Source organism: Poecilia formosa, unplaced genomic scaffold (genome assembly GCF_000485575.1).
Source record: "Poecilia formosa unplaced genomic scaffold, Poecilia_formosa-5.1.2 Scaffold126, whole genome shotgun sequence".
In the NCBI taxonomy this organism is placed as follows: domain Eukaryota; kingdom Metazoa; phylum Chordata; class Actinopteri; order Cyprinodontiformes; family Poeciliidae; genus Poecilia; species Poecilia formosa.
This window is the reverse complement of record NW_006800065.1, coordinates 457,266-474,740: the sequence shown is the minus strand read 5'-3', so window position 1 is coordinate 474,740 and position 17,475 is coordinate 457,266. Positions and strand designations below refer to the sequence as shown.

The 17,475-nt window shown below is 40.9% G+C and overlaps 1 protein-coding gene across 3 annotated transcripts in view; it reads left to right on the top strand.

Moving 5' to 3' along the window:
* The window catches only part of dusp8a (dual specificity phosphatase 8a), a 46,926-nt gene that overhangs the window by 16,352 nt on the left and 13,099 nt on the right, over positions 1-17,475 (top strand). For all 3 annotated transcript variants that reach the window (XM_007561399.2, XM_016676071.1, XM_016676072.1), the window contains exon 3: positions 4,014-4,152. In XM_007561399.2, coding sequence (XP_007561461.1) covers positions 4,014-4,152 — 139 coding nt within the window. The remainder of the gene's footprint in view (positions 1-4,013; positions 4,153-17,475) is intronic.

The following is a 17,475-nucleotide window of genomic DNA, read 5'->3' as shown; positions in this document are numbered from 1 at the left end:
CTTTTTGTGCCATAAGCTTCAATTGCATTGTAAAGTCAATGTGCAGAAACATGGAAGTGTAAAGACTGGATAAATGGATTTATCAAAGGCTTTGTCTTGATATTTGACCCATTAAGCGGCATGAAGAGCGATCTTGCTGCAGACATCTTATTTTCCAGTGCATCAGGAATGTTGGGCCATTTTTAGACTGTTTGTGCTGATATTGTGTACCACACCAGCTCCTTCTCTTCCCCTCCCTCTCATTCTCTCTCTTTCTCTCTCTCTTACTCACTCTCTCTCTCTCTCACACACACACACACACAAACACGCACACACATCCTCCTGTTCTGACCTTGTCTCTGGTCAGTAGCACTGCTGAAGTCAGGGGGGGAAATCATGTTTCCCTTTCTTGCACAATCTCTTACTCTGATGCTACATTTCTTCCACTCTGGATTTTTTTTTTGTTTCCTGTCATCCATGTTTTATGATGTTTGCGTGTACAGACTGTCCCTACTGAGGAGCTTTGACAGTAAGGCCAAACCTTGACTTTAGGCTTGCCTCAGACCCTGTTTTTTTTTTTTGTTTTTTTTTTTTTTTCCCTCATGCTCATTCATAAAGCAGGGCCAGTTCCCACTTCTTTAATTTGCCTTCTTTTTTTTTACCCTCTTCCTCTGTAAAAAACAGATGAAAAACCTCTCCCCTGTGACCACTCCTTATTTATGCCTGCTGTTATGCCAGCCTCCATTTCCTTTTACATGAAGCCTGGATGCTGCAGGAACCTAGCATCCTGTGTGCTAACTTAACTTTTTGTCCTTTCTGCACTTCTTTCTCTACGCATTCAGCATTCCTTCAGGTCCCCTTCCTGCCATTGCTTCCCTTTCTTTGTTGTTGTTTCCCCTGTCTTGCTTAGGCATTCCTTGTTTACAGTCTCTGCAGAGGGCATGCGTCAGTTCTGTGCAGGTTGGGCCAGCATTGTGATTCGCAGTGATGCTGTAGCACTGCAGAGGAACGAGGGATCAGTAACTTTGGTGCAGTCAACATTCTACCCCTTTCTCAGGACGCTGGTTTCCATACCACACTTAGCAGGATGTGTAGCTTTTCAATGTCATTGTAGGAAGACAGAGAGCATGCATCACAGTCGGCCATCTGTACTGTCAGACAGACACTGAAATAGGAGCTTCATAGGATGCGCCAACAGATATGTTGTCTATTTTTGGTGAAAGCTCACACATATAAGATGTGTCTAAAAGGAGTGAACGGATTTCCTCTAATTCTGGTTTTATCTTCAAATTTTGGGGGAAATATTTCATAAGTTTGTTCAGGGTTTTTTTTTTTGTTTGTTTTGTTTTGTTTTTTAAGTTGCGCTTAAAATATTTACTTCCTTAAAATGAAGACAAGTCAAACTAGTAAACAAGATCTCATAGCAAGAGAAGACGCATGTGTGTATACGTGTGTTTTCAATTGCACTTCACATGTATGTACAGTTAAAGACCTCTAATCCTCAGGCATAGAGATCAGATGCCCAAAATAGATCTGATCGCATTAGGATTATTAGCCAAATTTACCTGAGCTTAGTAAAGTGAATAGAGGATAAAATAAAGAAAAACAGTCCTGCAAAGATGAACTTATTAGTAGAAAAATGATTAAATGTGTGCACAAAGGTAGATAAGGAATGAAGCACAGGTCATGATAAATATGAAAGATTATATTTATTTCTCTGTCAATTTACTTGACTGTTGTAATATATATCCTCTCTAAATGGTATCACCGATGGTGTTTTTTTTTTTTTTTTGTTTGTTTCTTTTTCCTGTGCATGTTGTGGCCAATTTCTAATCTCCAATCTAGTAAAGATCCACAGTGTCTTTTTCTGGAGAAATATAATAAACAAAATTCAAACTTTTGGTCTACATTTTGTTTTAGTGCCAATTTAAACAATTTTCAAATGAAATGTTTACTATGGCTGACAACTTCGCTTTTTGTAAAAGATTTCAGATCTCAGTTGGACTGTATTGTATGTTGTCATGTCAGCATTAGTGTTTGTGGATCAGATTTTGGTTGAGGATGGAGAATATTTTCTTACTGAACTGTACAGATCAACATTATTTTGTATGAATCAGCTACCTGGCTGTCTTCCAAACGTCTCTGCTGTGACTGCCCATCATGTATTCATGCACACTGAGAAGCGCATCACCAGAACGCCTTTTAGCACAAGCAAGCACATGACAGGTTGGGAAAATGTGCAGTTGTGCTTAAAAGATGATGGCCACGAATCCTTTTGTTTTCCTATTGCGCCGTTCCACTTTGTCATTCTTGCCTCACATGTGTCTCATCTCCATCACCTCTCCTGTGCTCCTCCTGCATCCGTGCCCTCTCCATCCCTTCCTCCGTTAAGCTTCCGTCCTCCTTCCTGTCCAGCGGTGGTTCGATGATGCAGTGATTCATAGCTGCAGTAGGCGCTGCCTCACAGTCATGTGACCAAAGCCTGCCTGACAACATGGGTGGGGGGGAGCAACAACAGAGCCGGGGCTGGATTGTGTGCAGTCACATGCACGTGCTCATCAGCATCCTCCCTGCCATCTTTTCCTCACGAACACAGAGAGACATTTCAGACCGCACGCCCGTCCTCTCGTCCTTTTAAAAATACGACATCAGCAGCGGATGCACTCCATTCCCAAACTCTCCATCACACAGCTGTTTTTAATAACTATTATTTACTGATTTGATCCAACATAACAAGAAATAGCCTCAGCAGTTTAGAGATGTGACTTTCTTAGATGTAATGCTTTATTTATAACCCTGTTTTTATCTTCGTAACTCCCTCAAGCCACTGTCTGTTACCAAGTCATGCTTTATGAGGTTTTTTTGTTCAGTTACACCAAAGACTCATTTGCATTACCATGCAAGTATTTATACACCCTGCATTGGATGTGCTAGGTCAATGCAAAGAAGAATATGGATGTGAAAAAACAAAAAGGATAAATTATGTTAAACATCCTTTGACGCATAAAATCTGAACAGTGTTGTTTTCTTGCATGTTCGGTGCATCTGAATCAATATTTTGTAAAAGCATATTTTCCTTCTGTCACAGCTGTAGGTGGTCTTATTGCATGTGCTTCTAGCAAAGAATTACAAATTTGGTCTGTTCTTTCCTGCCCAACACCTTGGACTCATCCAGATTGGAGGAAAAGCATCTGTTAATATCAATTCTCTGTTGGGTTTATGGGACTTTGACTTGGCCTTTCTAACACATGAATATACTTTGATCTAAGCCATTTTTTTGCACCTCTGGCTGTGGGTTTAGGGTTGTTGTCTGACTGGAAAGTGAGCCTCTCTCTTAGACTCATGTCTTTTTTAACTTCTAACAGTTTTTCTTCAAGTTTTTCCTCTCTGTTTAGCTCCACCTAACTTCCTTTTAACTCTAACCAGCTTCTCTGTCCCTGCTAAAGAAATGCATCCCCACAGCATGATGCTACTACCACCATGTTTCCCAATGACCATGTCTGGTGTGCATCAAGTTTTACACACAAACATAAAAGAGTTTAGTTTTGGTCTCGTCTGACCAAGAACACATTTTTCACATGCTTGCTGTGTTGGTTGTGACCATCTGGAAACAGGACTTCTTGCTTTCTTTCTTCAATGACTTTCGTCTTGCCACTCTCCGAAAATGAACAAAAGTCATAGTTTGTCCCACTACACACTTGGCTGATTTTTATTTTCAAAGCCATCCTTCCATTTTGCAATCATCTGCTTCTTTGATGTCAGTCTGTCTCAAATATTTACAATAAAGTTCATTGAAATTTGTAAAGGAATGACTTCACATAATATTTTGTCATCATTTACTGTCATGGAATATTCCTAAAACTTTAGCATTTCAGATCAGTGAATCTGCTTCTAAGTTCCTTGTTGCACTAAAAGAAAAAGGTTAGAATTGCCGTCATATTTGCAGGCTCCAACTTCCTTGTTGGATCATTATCATATTTTCCATTCCAGCAATGAGTAATGAAGCTCTTGTGTGTTATTTATTCTCCGTGCAGGTGGAGCTGGGCAGGAAGCAGGAAGTGGTGGTTTACGACCAGAGCTCCAAAGAGGCAGGGCACCTGTCCAAAGACGGCTTTGTGCACATCCTCATGGGAAAGTTGGAGGGTACCTTCCACAAAGTCTCCCTGCTCACCGGTAAACAAGACCATCTGCGCTGTTGCTGTTTGTGGGTGTTGTATGCTGAATGAGTGGGATGATGGTGAGGTGAGCGAAAGAAAAGAAGCTTTTATTGTCCAGAGAAATCTTCATGTTTGTGCACACATCTAAGCCATCTCCTGTTGAACAGGTGCAGCATTGTCATTGCTCAGTTTAGCCAGCAGATGTCACATTATGCCAGTTGTTCCTGATTTTTACACACATATATATATATAATATAAAATGCTGCCTCACTGGTGTAAAGTTTGCAGGTTTTCCTTGAGATAGGAAAGAAGAAGAAGAAGTAAAGCAGCACAACCTTGTAACGCAAAGCCTGTCTGATGTGTTTTGATGTTTAAGCTTCGCTGGAGCTGTCTCCTCACCCAGCATCACTGCAGGAATTTGAAAGCTTATTTCAATCCTCTGGTCTGACTAGAAGCAGTTAGTATGCTGTCATAGTATCCACTAATCGCAGAAGGCTCCTCATAATTAGCTTTAATAAGCTTTCTGACTTAATATCCCCCTAATTGTGTTGGCTGTGGCCTTTTAAGGGACAGCGTCACACACACATTCACTACCCGAGGCTTATGAATTTGTCCCAAATGTGCCAGTGCAGAAAGGAGAGTGTAATCTGCCTCTGCCAGGAGGATTTGAAATGAGATGGGCAGAAACATACTGCTTCGGTAAATCTCTGCTCTGGTTTCCTCATCCCTATTCTCTTCATCCTCTCAATTTGCTCCTTCTGCTGGGAGATTAGTGCTTTTTTTCATGAGTCATTGATGATTGCTGAGGATTGCCTCAAAGAACCCCAGGCTTCCAAAGTATTCTCTACTTTTCGTGACCGTGGGGAGGAATGCTCCAATCCTATATATAAATATGTATAAAGTTGTCCTGTCAGCAACTCACACATCCTCCTCATTATCTCCACTGCTTATCCTTGCTTTTTTTTTTTTCTACTTCTGGAAGAAAAAAAAAAAGAGTCACACCTTTTTTATTTCTGCTGCCGCTTCTTTGCTGTTTCCACGACAACAAAGGCAGAAAATAGTCCCCAAGAAAAAAAAAAAAAATCCCAGCCAATAGCGTTGGCTCTTGTTTGGGTGCTTGTATTATTGGGGTCAGTGGAGCTGTCAGCCAGTGTCTGTGCATATAAAATGTGTAGGTTTGCGTGCGAGTGCTTTGGAGGAGAAAGGAAAAAATAAAAAATAACGAGATTGTAACATACAAGGTTGCTTTGTAACGTCACGTGGAAAAAGTGCTGCAGTAATGTTTATGTGTCAGGATGTGGCAGGGTTGTGAATGCCAGGAATAGGTAATGGAACCACTTACAAAATATTTTTGAAGACTTTATTGCTTGATGACTAAAAAAAATGTATTTTGTTTTCTTTTAGTTCAAGAGCCTTAATACCAAAATAACATACCAAGAGTTTTTATTACAAAAAAATCAGAATAGATTCTATCTAAAATGTGTTAATCTATAGACATTTAATCTTAACTTGTGTTTAACCTTCACTAACTAGTTGTTGCTGCATGTAGTGATGACATTTTCAAATGTCTGCCTGGTCCAGCTACATTGAACATAAGGTGCTCTCTAGCTCTGTTTTACTCTTCCTGCATTTTTCTGCTTGCTGTATCTGCAGAAAAGCATCTGAGAGGCAAAATTTTAGAAAGCTAAAATGTGAATAAATAAATACAGTTTTAATAGTAATTTTATCTTTAAATACTGGGTGGTCACTAGTCAGGCCCACGCAAACTGAAACGGTGCAGTTATGGTCATCAGCTGATGTTTTTGTGCTTCTCAAAAATTAAGTCTGCACTAAACTATAGTCTCCATACCAAACAAATCCTGACAGTTTTCAGTTTTTGTTCTTGCAAATAATAGATTGATTTTCTTCTGAAATTCAAACCCCGCCTTTAGTTTGCAAGATGATACACTAATACAGCAAAATACATGGCAAAATGGAGAAAAAGTGTCGCTGCAGCTCCAGCTTACACTTTGTTCTTCCTGACCCCTTCTTTGTTTGTCCTCACCGCTCAGCTTGTGATTTATGGCACTGATATTTCCTCTGATTGGTTCATAACTGATTGGTTTATCATTAACTTCACATGCACTCATTACTCACTGACACACAGCTTATGTGTCGGTTTAAAGGAAAATTAAAATGACAAATGATTAAACAACACCATTAGGAAAAATTTTATTAGACTTATAGCTTTGGGTGGTTAACCCTTTCTGTCATAAGTTTTTCTTTATTTATATTTACTGCTTACATACAGTAGATTAGTTCATTTTCCAACTAGGTTACGTTATTGTATATCATGAATCTGTTTATTTATTGATTTGAGGCTCACTATTTATGAGGAGGATACATTTCAGAAACCAAGAGATGGCAGATGAACCCAAGCATGTGTATTTGTTACACATCAAACCCAGTGGAATCAGTGACGTCTTACTGAGTCTGTTTCCATTCATAAAATACCCATATAAATAATCATCATTACAACTGTTTAAAATGACATACCGCTTCCCAAGCGAGGATGACGCTATGTGACCTTATCCCAGATTATCTCTTTGGGGTTTTTGTTTTGTTTTGTTTTGGTTTTTTGTTAAAGATAAATAATCCCGAGTCTGACTTGACTCTCGCTGTGTAATTAGTTTGAAATATGTATTTGCTCAGGATGTGGTCGTGGTGACAGTTGGAAAATGTTACAGTGTGCTTGTAAATCCAAGTGTGCTCGAGGGTTAAGTGTTTGTTTGAGCACTTTATTGATTGTGTGAAAGTGTTGGTGAGAAACATGTCTCTCCCAGGACAGCTGTATTTTTACCACAGTGGTGATCTCACCCACAAGGACCTCAGGCTGATGAATTTTTTTTTTTTAGGGTTTTGTCTTTGCGTGTGTGTGTGTGTCTGAAGGGGGAGAGTTCCACTTTGTTTGGGCCAGCTGCCTCCCAAGTGGGTCTAAAGTTTGTATGTTTCCCACTGCACGCTGCCGCACTGTGCAGAGCCTGGTGGTGCGTTAAAGAACACCAACTGTGTAGCGACGACATGCGTCCGGCCAATGTGAAGCATTTTGATGTCGGCATTCGGATGTCATGTTCTAGTTTCAGCGGATGAAATAAATAAAGAGTCCTAAAACAAGGAGAGGTGATGATAAAAATAACAATACATTTAAAGCACTGTGCATACTGTTGTTTTTTTTTAGCAATTCAATTAAAAATCAAAGAAATGCAGAGCAATGTAAAGATTCAGATTTGTCATTTAGCAGGAAATGAAGGTGTAAGAGTTTGTGGGCGGCGGTGCAGATGTGCAAGATTGTTCTAATCCTTCCCTTCACCATCTGTCAGGGCTTTTTTAATGTGATTACCACAGCGTCGCATCACGGGGTCAAAAATCTGAAGAGCAAAAGCACGTTTTGAATCAACATCCGCATGGAGAACCGTTTCAGCTGTCAGTGAAAAACGCAGCCAGTTTAGCAGAGTAATAAAAGTATCAGTGGCCTACACAGAGGAAAACATAGCTGCCGTTATCTGAAATGTAAGAGTTTTCCTATTTTTACTAGAATATTAGCAAACGCTAACGATGACTAGCTTTTAATTTGAAAAACTGCAACTTGAAAGTGCAGTAAGCCCGACCAATCTGAGCAGAGGAGATGCAGTAATGTTGAATCACTTAAATCCTCCTGTTCCTCTCTTGCTATTTTACTTTAATAAGACAACTTTTTATGTTTTGCTTTTATAATTCTTCCTTTTACCAATCCTGATTTGTGATTAGGATCTATGCATGTTTTTTCCCTGTATACCACAGTTTACAGCCCAAAGCATAAATTTTCTTGTGAAAAAAAAAAAAAAAATAAAAAACAATCGTATAATATAAACATACATGAGGTCTCGTCCAATAACAGCGGTTATTGTTCTGTTCTGCATGACTTTGAGAACAGCGGTTGGGGTGTTTGCTAACACACTACTTCAAAGGCCCGATATTGAGCAACACTAACGTTGAAAAAGTTTACTTTTGTCTATGATTCATGAAACGGCTGCACGGAAACTGAGAGTCTGACAGTTATACTGAACGAGTTTCAGGAATTTCTGGTCGACGCATAGAATTCACTCCTGAAGAAGTGGTTCGGCGTAGTATTGATTTTAGGGTGTGCACACTTATGCAACCAGGAACGTGCAGAAAGCTTTGCTTTCTCTTGAATTGTGTAGGACATATGTCTACAATGAGAAACACTTTCTCGGTTTTATGTAAGAAAAAGTCTAGCATTGTAACAGGGGTGTGTAGACTTTTTAAATGTGTTTTGGAATAGTAGCTGAAAAAAAAAAACATTATCCAATGCCCTTGCTGCAAGGCAACGGCGCTACCAACTCAGCCACTGTGCAGCCTGTATTACTTTATAATATATTTTTATATTTAATTATATAAAAGTGTATGTATTTATTGATTTTGCAGCGTATTGGTCTCCCATCAGGCAGACAGATCTTGTCAAAAGTGTCAGAAACTACCACAGGACACTGACCTACTGCTGAGAGCTATTTGGAGATGAAAGGTTGTTTAACTCAAAAACACACATCAGGGCTGTGCTGTGTGGGGCTTCAATGACATCAGCCTAAGGTGTGACTTCACAGACGGATGTACAAAGGTCAGTTCTGTTACATGTCATGTCACTGCTCTGGTGTACAACTGGGTGGTGTCCTGTTTGTGTATCTTTGCATCTGTGTGTGTGTGTTCCTGTGTGTGTGTGTGCGCGCATCTGAGAGAAGCTGAAGAGGTGAGGTAATCATAGGAGGCAGAAACTCATAATGAAGCCGTTCACAGAGACATTCCAGGGAGCCGCATAAGGAGGTCTTTTTGTGTCCCTGTGTGTGTACGCATGTGTATCTTGCACTTTTCACCATGAATATGTGCATATGAAGTGGTGCGTGTGCACGCGGATGAGGCAATGTTTGAGAATACATGTGTCGGATTAAGGAAAAGCACAAATGAGAGCCGTCGAGGAGATGAGGTAATACTCCTCTTTACATCTTTGAATGTGTGCACGTTTCACAAAAGCGTTCATCTGGCTACTTTCATGTGCATTCAGAGTATGGCCAGAGATCCTGTTTAATGAGACGAGGTTTCTTCTGTAGACACTGAAGCACGGAGAAGTGTGTTATTGTTCCTCATTCCTGCAGGATTTCTTCCAGGCCTGCATGCACCCCTGCAGAGTTGGATTTAAATTTCCTCTAGACATATTTTAGCCACAGTCCTGATGAGAGGATTCAAACTCATTATTGTGTTCCTCAGATCTATTTCTTCATACCTTCTGTTTCACAGCTTGTGTGACTTAACTTCTGGATCTCCTTGTGCCCCCCCACGCACCCGTCACCACTTTGCTTTCTCTTCCATCTGAACCCTCTCTGTTACACTGAGGGGAGCTCCACAGATCAATGATTTCATAGAGAAGGAGCCAATGGTGCCATTAGGAGGTGAGCTCACCATCCTCGGGGAGATCTGACACATTATTCTCAATGATCTGGTGCACTTTTCCCATCTCTCTGTCCTCTCCTCCTCCACCCCTCTTGTCTTCCACCTCTCATCCCCTTCTCCTCCTCCTCCTCTTCCTTCTTCCTCTCCTCTGTTTCATGGTGCTGAGAACAGAGCTCTATTTTTAGGCCCAGACTCCTGCGGTCATCACATCTGGCGCCAGTGGCCTCGATGCTCTCACCCTGGCCTCTAGATACACAAACACACACACACACACACACACACACACACACACACACACACACACACATACACACACACACGCACACACACATACACATCAGCCCCAGCCCCACCCCTATCCGTAACAAGGGCCCACAAAGGTCAAAGTATATGAGCTACAAAATACCTATGACATCACCTGGCTGCTCTGAGAAGTGTTACAGGCTCTGAGGCGCATTGGAGCTGAAAAGTGACATAATGCTGCTTTCTGCACTCAGTCTGCAGGTATTCACTGTGCTCCTTTTTTCTTTTTAATTGTTGCCTCACAAACACATCCCAATAAACCTGCAGATGCACGCACGCACACGCACACACACTGAAACATGCAATCATGTAACGTCGGTTTACGGAGGTGGTGATCCTAGTTTTATGCAACAGGGTTCAGAGATTCTGCCCCTCCACCCCCAACCCTTCATCAGTCTCATTGCTCTCACATGATAAGCTTGATGTCATCATTTGCTCCTTCGCTCCTTCTTTCCCTGAAAACTGGAGAATAAAACAGGCCTGTGTGTGCATGTACGAGCACCATATGATGTGTGTGTGTGTGTGTGTGTGTGTGTGTGTGTTTATGTGAGCCATTGCCAAATGTTTCCACCATGACGTGATCTCGCTGCATTGCTTGCCTCTTGCTCTTCTTCTTCTCCTCTTTTTGCTTCATCACACAGTCTTTCACTGGCTTGAACAGGCCTTGTACCACACAATCACACAGTTATATGTATGCAGGCACGCAAAGCAGGAAAGCTTTAGTTTTTTTTTAATTATTATTATTATTTCATGTAAATGAGAAACATGCTTTATGGTGGTAAAATGCTGGTCTTATGTTTGGGTAGTCATCTTAAATCCTACTGCAACTCTAAGGCCCTGGGGTTCTAAGAGATGAGTGTAAAAGTGACAAAAATATCACATCTTAAGTGTTGTCCAGCAGCAGTAGCTCTTAAAAATGTAGCTGCCCTGTTGAATGAGTGAAGTGCCCTAAATACTTTGGATGTAATGCTTATACAGTCCATTCATGGCGCATACCTTCCTGCTTTTGAAATCTATCTAGGGGCCTTTTAAGCATCCTAACCCACCCCGTCTAAGCATTTGTCCTACATGGGATATAAATAGTTTGTTTAAAGCGTTACTAGGTAGTGTCAACAGAAGCTGAGGCTGGACAGCTAAGCTAACCCGGGACCCTGGTCCACCCCATCAGCACCTCCATAACTCAAACCTCCTCATGAGCGCGGGCCAAGTGCTCTGCTCTTTGTTTGCTGTGCCGTGAGTTTACCGCTGCAGCCTTCCCGCTGATGCCTCTGACAAACATGTGGAGTGGAAATTTCCAGAAGGAGCAAGAAAAAGGGAAAGGAGAAACTAACAATTATGCTGATTTATCCTACTCATTCCTGGCCTGCATCCACTGAATTCCTTTCATGCTGGGACTGCCCACGGCAGTTCCTCTCATACCGTCATTCCCTGGAACAATGGTGGATTCCTGTTTATCGCCGTGCCGGTTTTGATGCACTTTATCTCTGGTATGCTATTGCGCTGCTTTCCTACCCACTCATTTTGTTGTTGTTTTTTGAAGAGTTTTCATCTGAATTTGCCTCACACGTTTGTAAAGTCTTTCTCTTGGTAGGATTTTGAATTGCTACACTTTAAATGTATGTATTTTAATAAGCAAAAAATAAAATGAAACGCTGGAAAATTAGCAACACCTTGTTTAAAGACACACAGTGGTGGCTTTTGGTTGACTGCATAGAACTTTTAGGGTTAACGCTCTGGATCTGTGGCTGTTTCCTAATGATTAGGAGAATATTTTCCATTGCAACAGCAGCAGGCTAATTTTGGAGTTCCAGGGAAGCCTAGAGCTCCAGGTTCAGGAATGCAGCACAGAGTTTTGTGATCATTCTTCATCCTCTGGTTATCTCCTCCTCTGCACATACACTTATAAACACACAAAATGTCAGCCGTACACAACAATGTACACACATTCATAGAAGAAGACGGTCCGGCACAGAAAGGTCGCTTCCCCCAGTGTTGTGCAACCATTTCCTGTTTCTGATAAGGGAACATCAGGGCTCCCCGGGGTGAAAGGGAGACGCCTAGAGAGATCAGCGTGTACAAACACAAATTTACATCTCGAGAATGTGCTTGTCTACATGCACTTAATTATTTTTCCGGACCGAGCAGGGAAGCTCCGAAGTTTCCCATCGAGCTCCAGGAATGATTTACCAGCGTGATGTAGGCGTTGGCAGGCTGCACACACAGACGGCTTGTCCGGTTCCTTTCACTGCATCACGTCATTTCTTTTCTATTGTTCTTCTGTGGCTGACAGCATGATGTCACTGCCGTGCTGTGGATGTGACACATTTACACACATGTAAACTTGCGCAGCTCCACACGCTCAAAGGTGGGGTCAGAAAAGGCGACCTTGGCCTGAAGTTCTGCAATACGAACCCATCTTTGTGTTTTCTTTGCCTGAATTCAGTTCAAAGCACTTGTCTCTGTATAAAAGTAACGTGTTCTGAAAAGTTTGTCGTTTGATTTAAATATTCTATCACTTCCCACTCAATTTGTCCCTTCAATATGAGATTTCATCTGACAATAATATGCGTGGTGTTTCAGGAAAACACATTGCTGTGTGAAAGCTTTAAGACGAAGTTTTTGAGCTCACGTTAACTGAAAAAAAGCAAAAGTGAAGCAAAAGCCCTGCCAGGGTTTTAGTTTTAAATAATAGAAATTTTACTATAAATCTGCTTATAAAGTTTTAATCCAGTGCTGTAGTGTCAAAAACATGGACACAACAGCAATTTAAAAGCAGGGATTCATTATGAACTTATTCTGGGGTCATTGGAGATTTGTTCATGAACAATTTGTGGCTCCTGGGCTGTTTTGTGTGTTGGCGGGAGAGGAACCTGCTCACAGGCTGTTGATCCAGATGAAGACTTCTTAAATTTATTCAAGAAAAAAATGTTTGACTAATTAAATATTTTTATAATGGAAAATGTTCAGTAAAACAAACTATCCGTTTTTTTAAATTTCGTAGTACAGTATTTTATGGACTTGTCTTTCAATTTGTTTTTCAGAGTTTGTCTGGACCTGCAACTTACAGGCACATTCGGCTTGTATTTGTTTGTTTTTTTTGTTTGCTTTTTTTTCCTTTTTATGATGCATTTTATTGACTGATGCGTATTATCCTCCAGAGCAAATTGTAGTCCAGAAAATATGGTAATTAGGACCACATAAAACTAGAGACTTTTATTCAAAACCAGACTTGAGTGTGCCATTATCTGCTTTTGATCAGTTTATTAAACTAGGTAGTAGTTTTCGAAGTAAGAGTGAAACAAATCCAGTTCTGACTTTGTGCGATAAAAATATTGCAGGCTTATTTAACTGTTGACCAGGTGAAAAAAAAATCACAATATAAATTTTGCAACATGTTTTTTTTTCTGATATTATTTGAAAGATCATAATTATTTTCTTCTTTTTTTCATTTTAATTAAATGAAGGTAGAAATATTTAAGTATTCTCAAAGTTATAAATGACAGAAATTTCCCACTTACATGTCTAAATTTCCAGCTTTTTTATTCGTAATGAGCTGAACATTTTGATACTTTTAATGGTTAAATTAGCACAAAAGATCGCAGAAGTAGTTAAGACAACAAAAAAAAAAGTGGTCAGAAAAACAGTTTGCAGCAGGTGGAGCTCGAGTGCGAATGCTTAGAGTGTCGACACAATGTGCTGAATAAATTTAGCAGACCGGTCAAACCACACATAGAAACACCCCAGTTCAGTCTGACACCATTGTTTCTGATGGTAAGACAGGTAGACAGGAGAGTAGAGGCCCCATCAGAGGACCAGATGGCATGGCTTTCTCTGCTGTAGGGACAATGTGTGTGTGTGCGTGTGTGTGAGCATGGCTGCCTGCTGCGCCGATAGGAGCTAATTAACACTCAACTGATCCGAGACCAGCCTGGCTGTCTGAAAATATCAGCAGCAAAGGCTCATTACACTGGTCTCCTGTCAGCTCCTCCCTCTGAGAGATCCGTCCAGGTTTGGATGATTATCAAAAAACTGGGCGTTGAAAATTATTAGCATTTCTGGAATTCAACTTATATCCTATTAATTCTGGTTCCACCCATCCATCCGTAGTTAAACCTTGACCACTGTAATAATGTCAGTCATAAACCCTGAACTAAATGTTTTGTATTTTTAAGGAACTAAAACTGACAACCCAGGAAATTTCAGTCTTTAAATGTAAGCTATCTTGACGTGGAAAGACGTGGAGGAATCCTCGTTACTGTACATGCGTGAGAAAGAGGGGAACATGTGTTTTCACAACCTCAGTGCTTTCAAATGTACGAATGAAGCCCTGTGCATCGCTGCTGGTTATTAGCATTTAGAATGAAACCTGTGCAGACAAAGTCACCTCTGGGGAAATCAGGGCTGAGAGGAATGTGAACACATTTTTAATCTTTTCAATACTCCAGGCTAACGGACATGTTTCATGCAGATTTTATGCCTTTGTTTTACTCTCACAAATCCTCTACTCGTACATTTTAAACCTGTGCAAACAACTGTTCTCTTTTTATTAGTCTCAGCTAAAATAACTATAATAACACGTAAAAAGGTGAACGTTTAATCTTAACCAAACCAAAAAAAAAAAAAAACTCAACTAAACTAAACTGCCTTCTAGTGTTTCATATTAGTGCACAAAAGCTCCTATCTGTCTCCACACACAACTGCACACCCACAACACCCCCAGCTGGGATTTTTAAGTACTTCATCTGGTTTATGAGGACCCGTCTGGTTCTGAAAGCCCCCCTCGGTGCGTTTGATAGCTTATACCCGCTCCTGTTCGGTCTTTATGCGCCTGTGTGTGTGCGTGAATGTGAGTGTGTAAGCATATATCCGAGTGTAAACTAATTTCTCTCCAATGTGGCAGGTTTACTGGTGCAGTAGCCTCGGGTGCAGAGCTCCTCCAGGGGGTTAAGTTGTTTGGAGGGCAGGGGGTCTGCTGTTTGACTGATGTGAGCGGGGCCTCCCCTCCAGGCCGGGCAGACATAGATGAAGTCACTGAATGCATGAGCACGCATATGGTCAAGTAGTGCGCCAGCGCTCCATTTATCTGTGCACAGATATCCTGCGTGATATTTACTGGAGGGAAACGCTTTTCTTAGTTCTTCTTTAGCTTATTTGCAGGTTTTCAAGTCGTTATCCTCCGTCAGATCAACCTTAGCAGAAGACATGCAATTAAGCCTTGACAAAGGCTTTAAAGGAACAAAGAGATCTTAGGTTAAGATGAGGAAAAAAAATGTTGTAAGGTATTTAATCAAACCTAATCATTTATCTTTTCATTCTTAATATTTCTCCCATTCATATACTCTTGCAAGTATTGATGTTTTTAAGTCCCGCGACACCACTGAGGTCTAAATCGTTCTTTCTTCTACCACTTCCCCCACCTTCAATAGCTGCATCCATCCTTCCTCGTTCTCCCTTGGTGACTACCTCACCCCCGAGGCATGGCAGCTGTGTTCTCCTGAAGGCATTACATCACTGCAAGAGCAGCCTTGTTACTGATCCCCTGACAACCAGCACCATCAACACACACACACACGCACACACACGTGCACCTGCACAAGCAATTATGCTTGTATGTATTTGGAGCAAATATCTGCTCGCCCTTCGCCTGAACCCATACAGCAATGTCCTCCCAGTCTTCCTCTCACCTTTGCACAGTTGAAACTTTTCCTCCTACCCCAGCACATGCATGATCTAGAGTGAAAACGCACACATTAACTCATCATCCTAACCTACCGGATTCGGGCAATGACGTCTTCCTTTGCTGCGATATCTTGATAGATGATCTGAGGTGTAGGATGACGCTCCTGTTGCTGCCTGTCTCAGTTGAAAGGAAAATGTTGGGACAGGCTTTGACAAAATATTACAAGTGGAAAAAAAAATGTATTGGAACAAACTTTGCTCTTTATGAACTTTAACTGTTTTTTGCAAATAATGCTTTCTGCCGTACAGAAAAATTATGGATAAATGTCTTCACTTTGAGGAAACCCAGTTTGATTTTTGCAGAGAACATGTTTTTCCTCGAAAGTTGTTGTTGTTTTTTTCTTTATGGATTTCATATTTTTGGATTTAGCAATATCTTTCACAATAAAATAATTAAATCACTTCATTTATATAGAAAAGCAGGAGGAAGAATGAATTAAATGGATTTCATACGAACCTAAAAAAATGACGTGATCTCAATAAAATGAAATAATATATCTAATAATATGAAATACATTAAATAATAGCCACAAGTAGGATTGACTTTTAACCAACAACTAACTCAATAATTTCTGAAATTTGTTCCTCTCTTTTAAAGTTTTTTTCAATCACCCAAGCAGTGACACATCTTGCTAATTTTCCTCTATAAAATAATTCCAGACACCTTTTCTGATTTCAAGACCCCCTACAGCCTTCACCCACCATCTCACTTTGTATCTCCGTCTCATGCTCATCTCCATTGCTATCCATGTCTGTTTTGGCTGTTCTCGGCATGTGTATGTGGATGTAAACTGTGCGTCGTCCCAGTAACAAACCCCACAGCATAGAAGCAGGCTGTAAATCTGAGAGGGAGCATCAGAGGAGGGGGTGTCCAGTACACCTATTTCTGTTGCAGCTTTGGACACATGTGCAGTAAATTAAAAAAAAAAAAAAAAAATCCCGGCTGTCATTTATAGTCTTGTCTGCAGTCCTCTAATTAACACACCTACTATTCTGAGCCTTGTTACCCCTCTGGGATCTGAAGAAGAACTCAAGCGTTAAAAACCAGATCCCGAGATCTGCTGTTTTGTGTTGTTATTAGCTTCCCCTGTTGATGTGAAAGCTGCTTTGTCAACTGGGGGCAGGTGTGCAATCAAACTGAGATGACCGGCCATTGTGATTGTGGTGTAACGACCCTGGTTGACCACTGCGCTGTGCCAGTCGTGCCTCAGGCATCCGCAGATGGACAAAGTGTGTGTGTGGGTGTGTGTCAATGTGTCTGACACTCTGCATTTTTCACAAAGCTCATCATCAGCAAAGTGACCTATTTCCTCTTTCTCCCTGCCCAGCTGTTAAACAGAGGTTGACGTAAGGCTGCGTTCTCACCCATATATGATCATTCAGGGGTTCACAGCGATGAGATGAGGTCACTCGGTGTGCAGCTTAAGCCCCCGTCACCCAACCAAACCTCCCCCAACTCACTTCACATCTTTCATGAGCTTGATTGCCTTTTTGTGAGAGACAGATAATTGAATTTACTGAACTGAACTGAAAGATTGGAAGAATATTTGACAGTTTAGAGTGGGAAATTATTATTATTATTATTTTCTTTTTTTTAGATATTTGTGATCACTTTAAAAAAAAAATCATTGATAGATAGACCTCAAGTAGAGGTGTGCCGATTTTCGTGAAAAAGTGCATGATCGGTGATCGGCGATCATTGGCTCTTTTACCGATACCGATCATCTCATTTCGCAGCCTGTCCGTGCGCTGGTCTCCTTTTTCCTTCACTCTGCGCAAACGCGCAGCAACAAATCCTAAGCGATGTGGAACTATA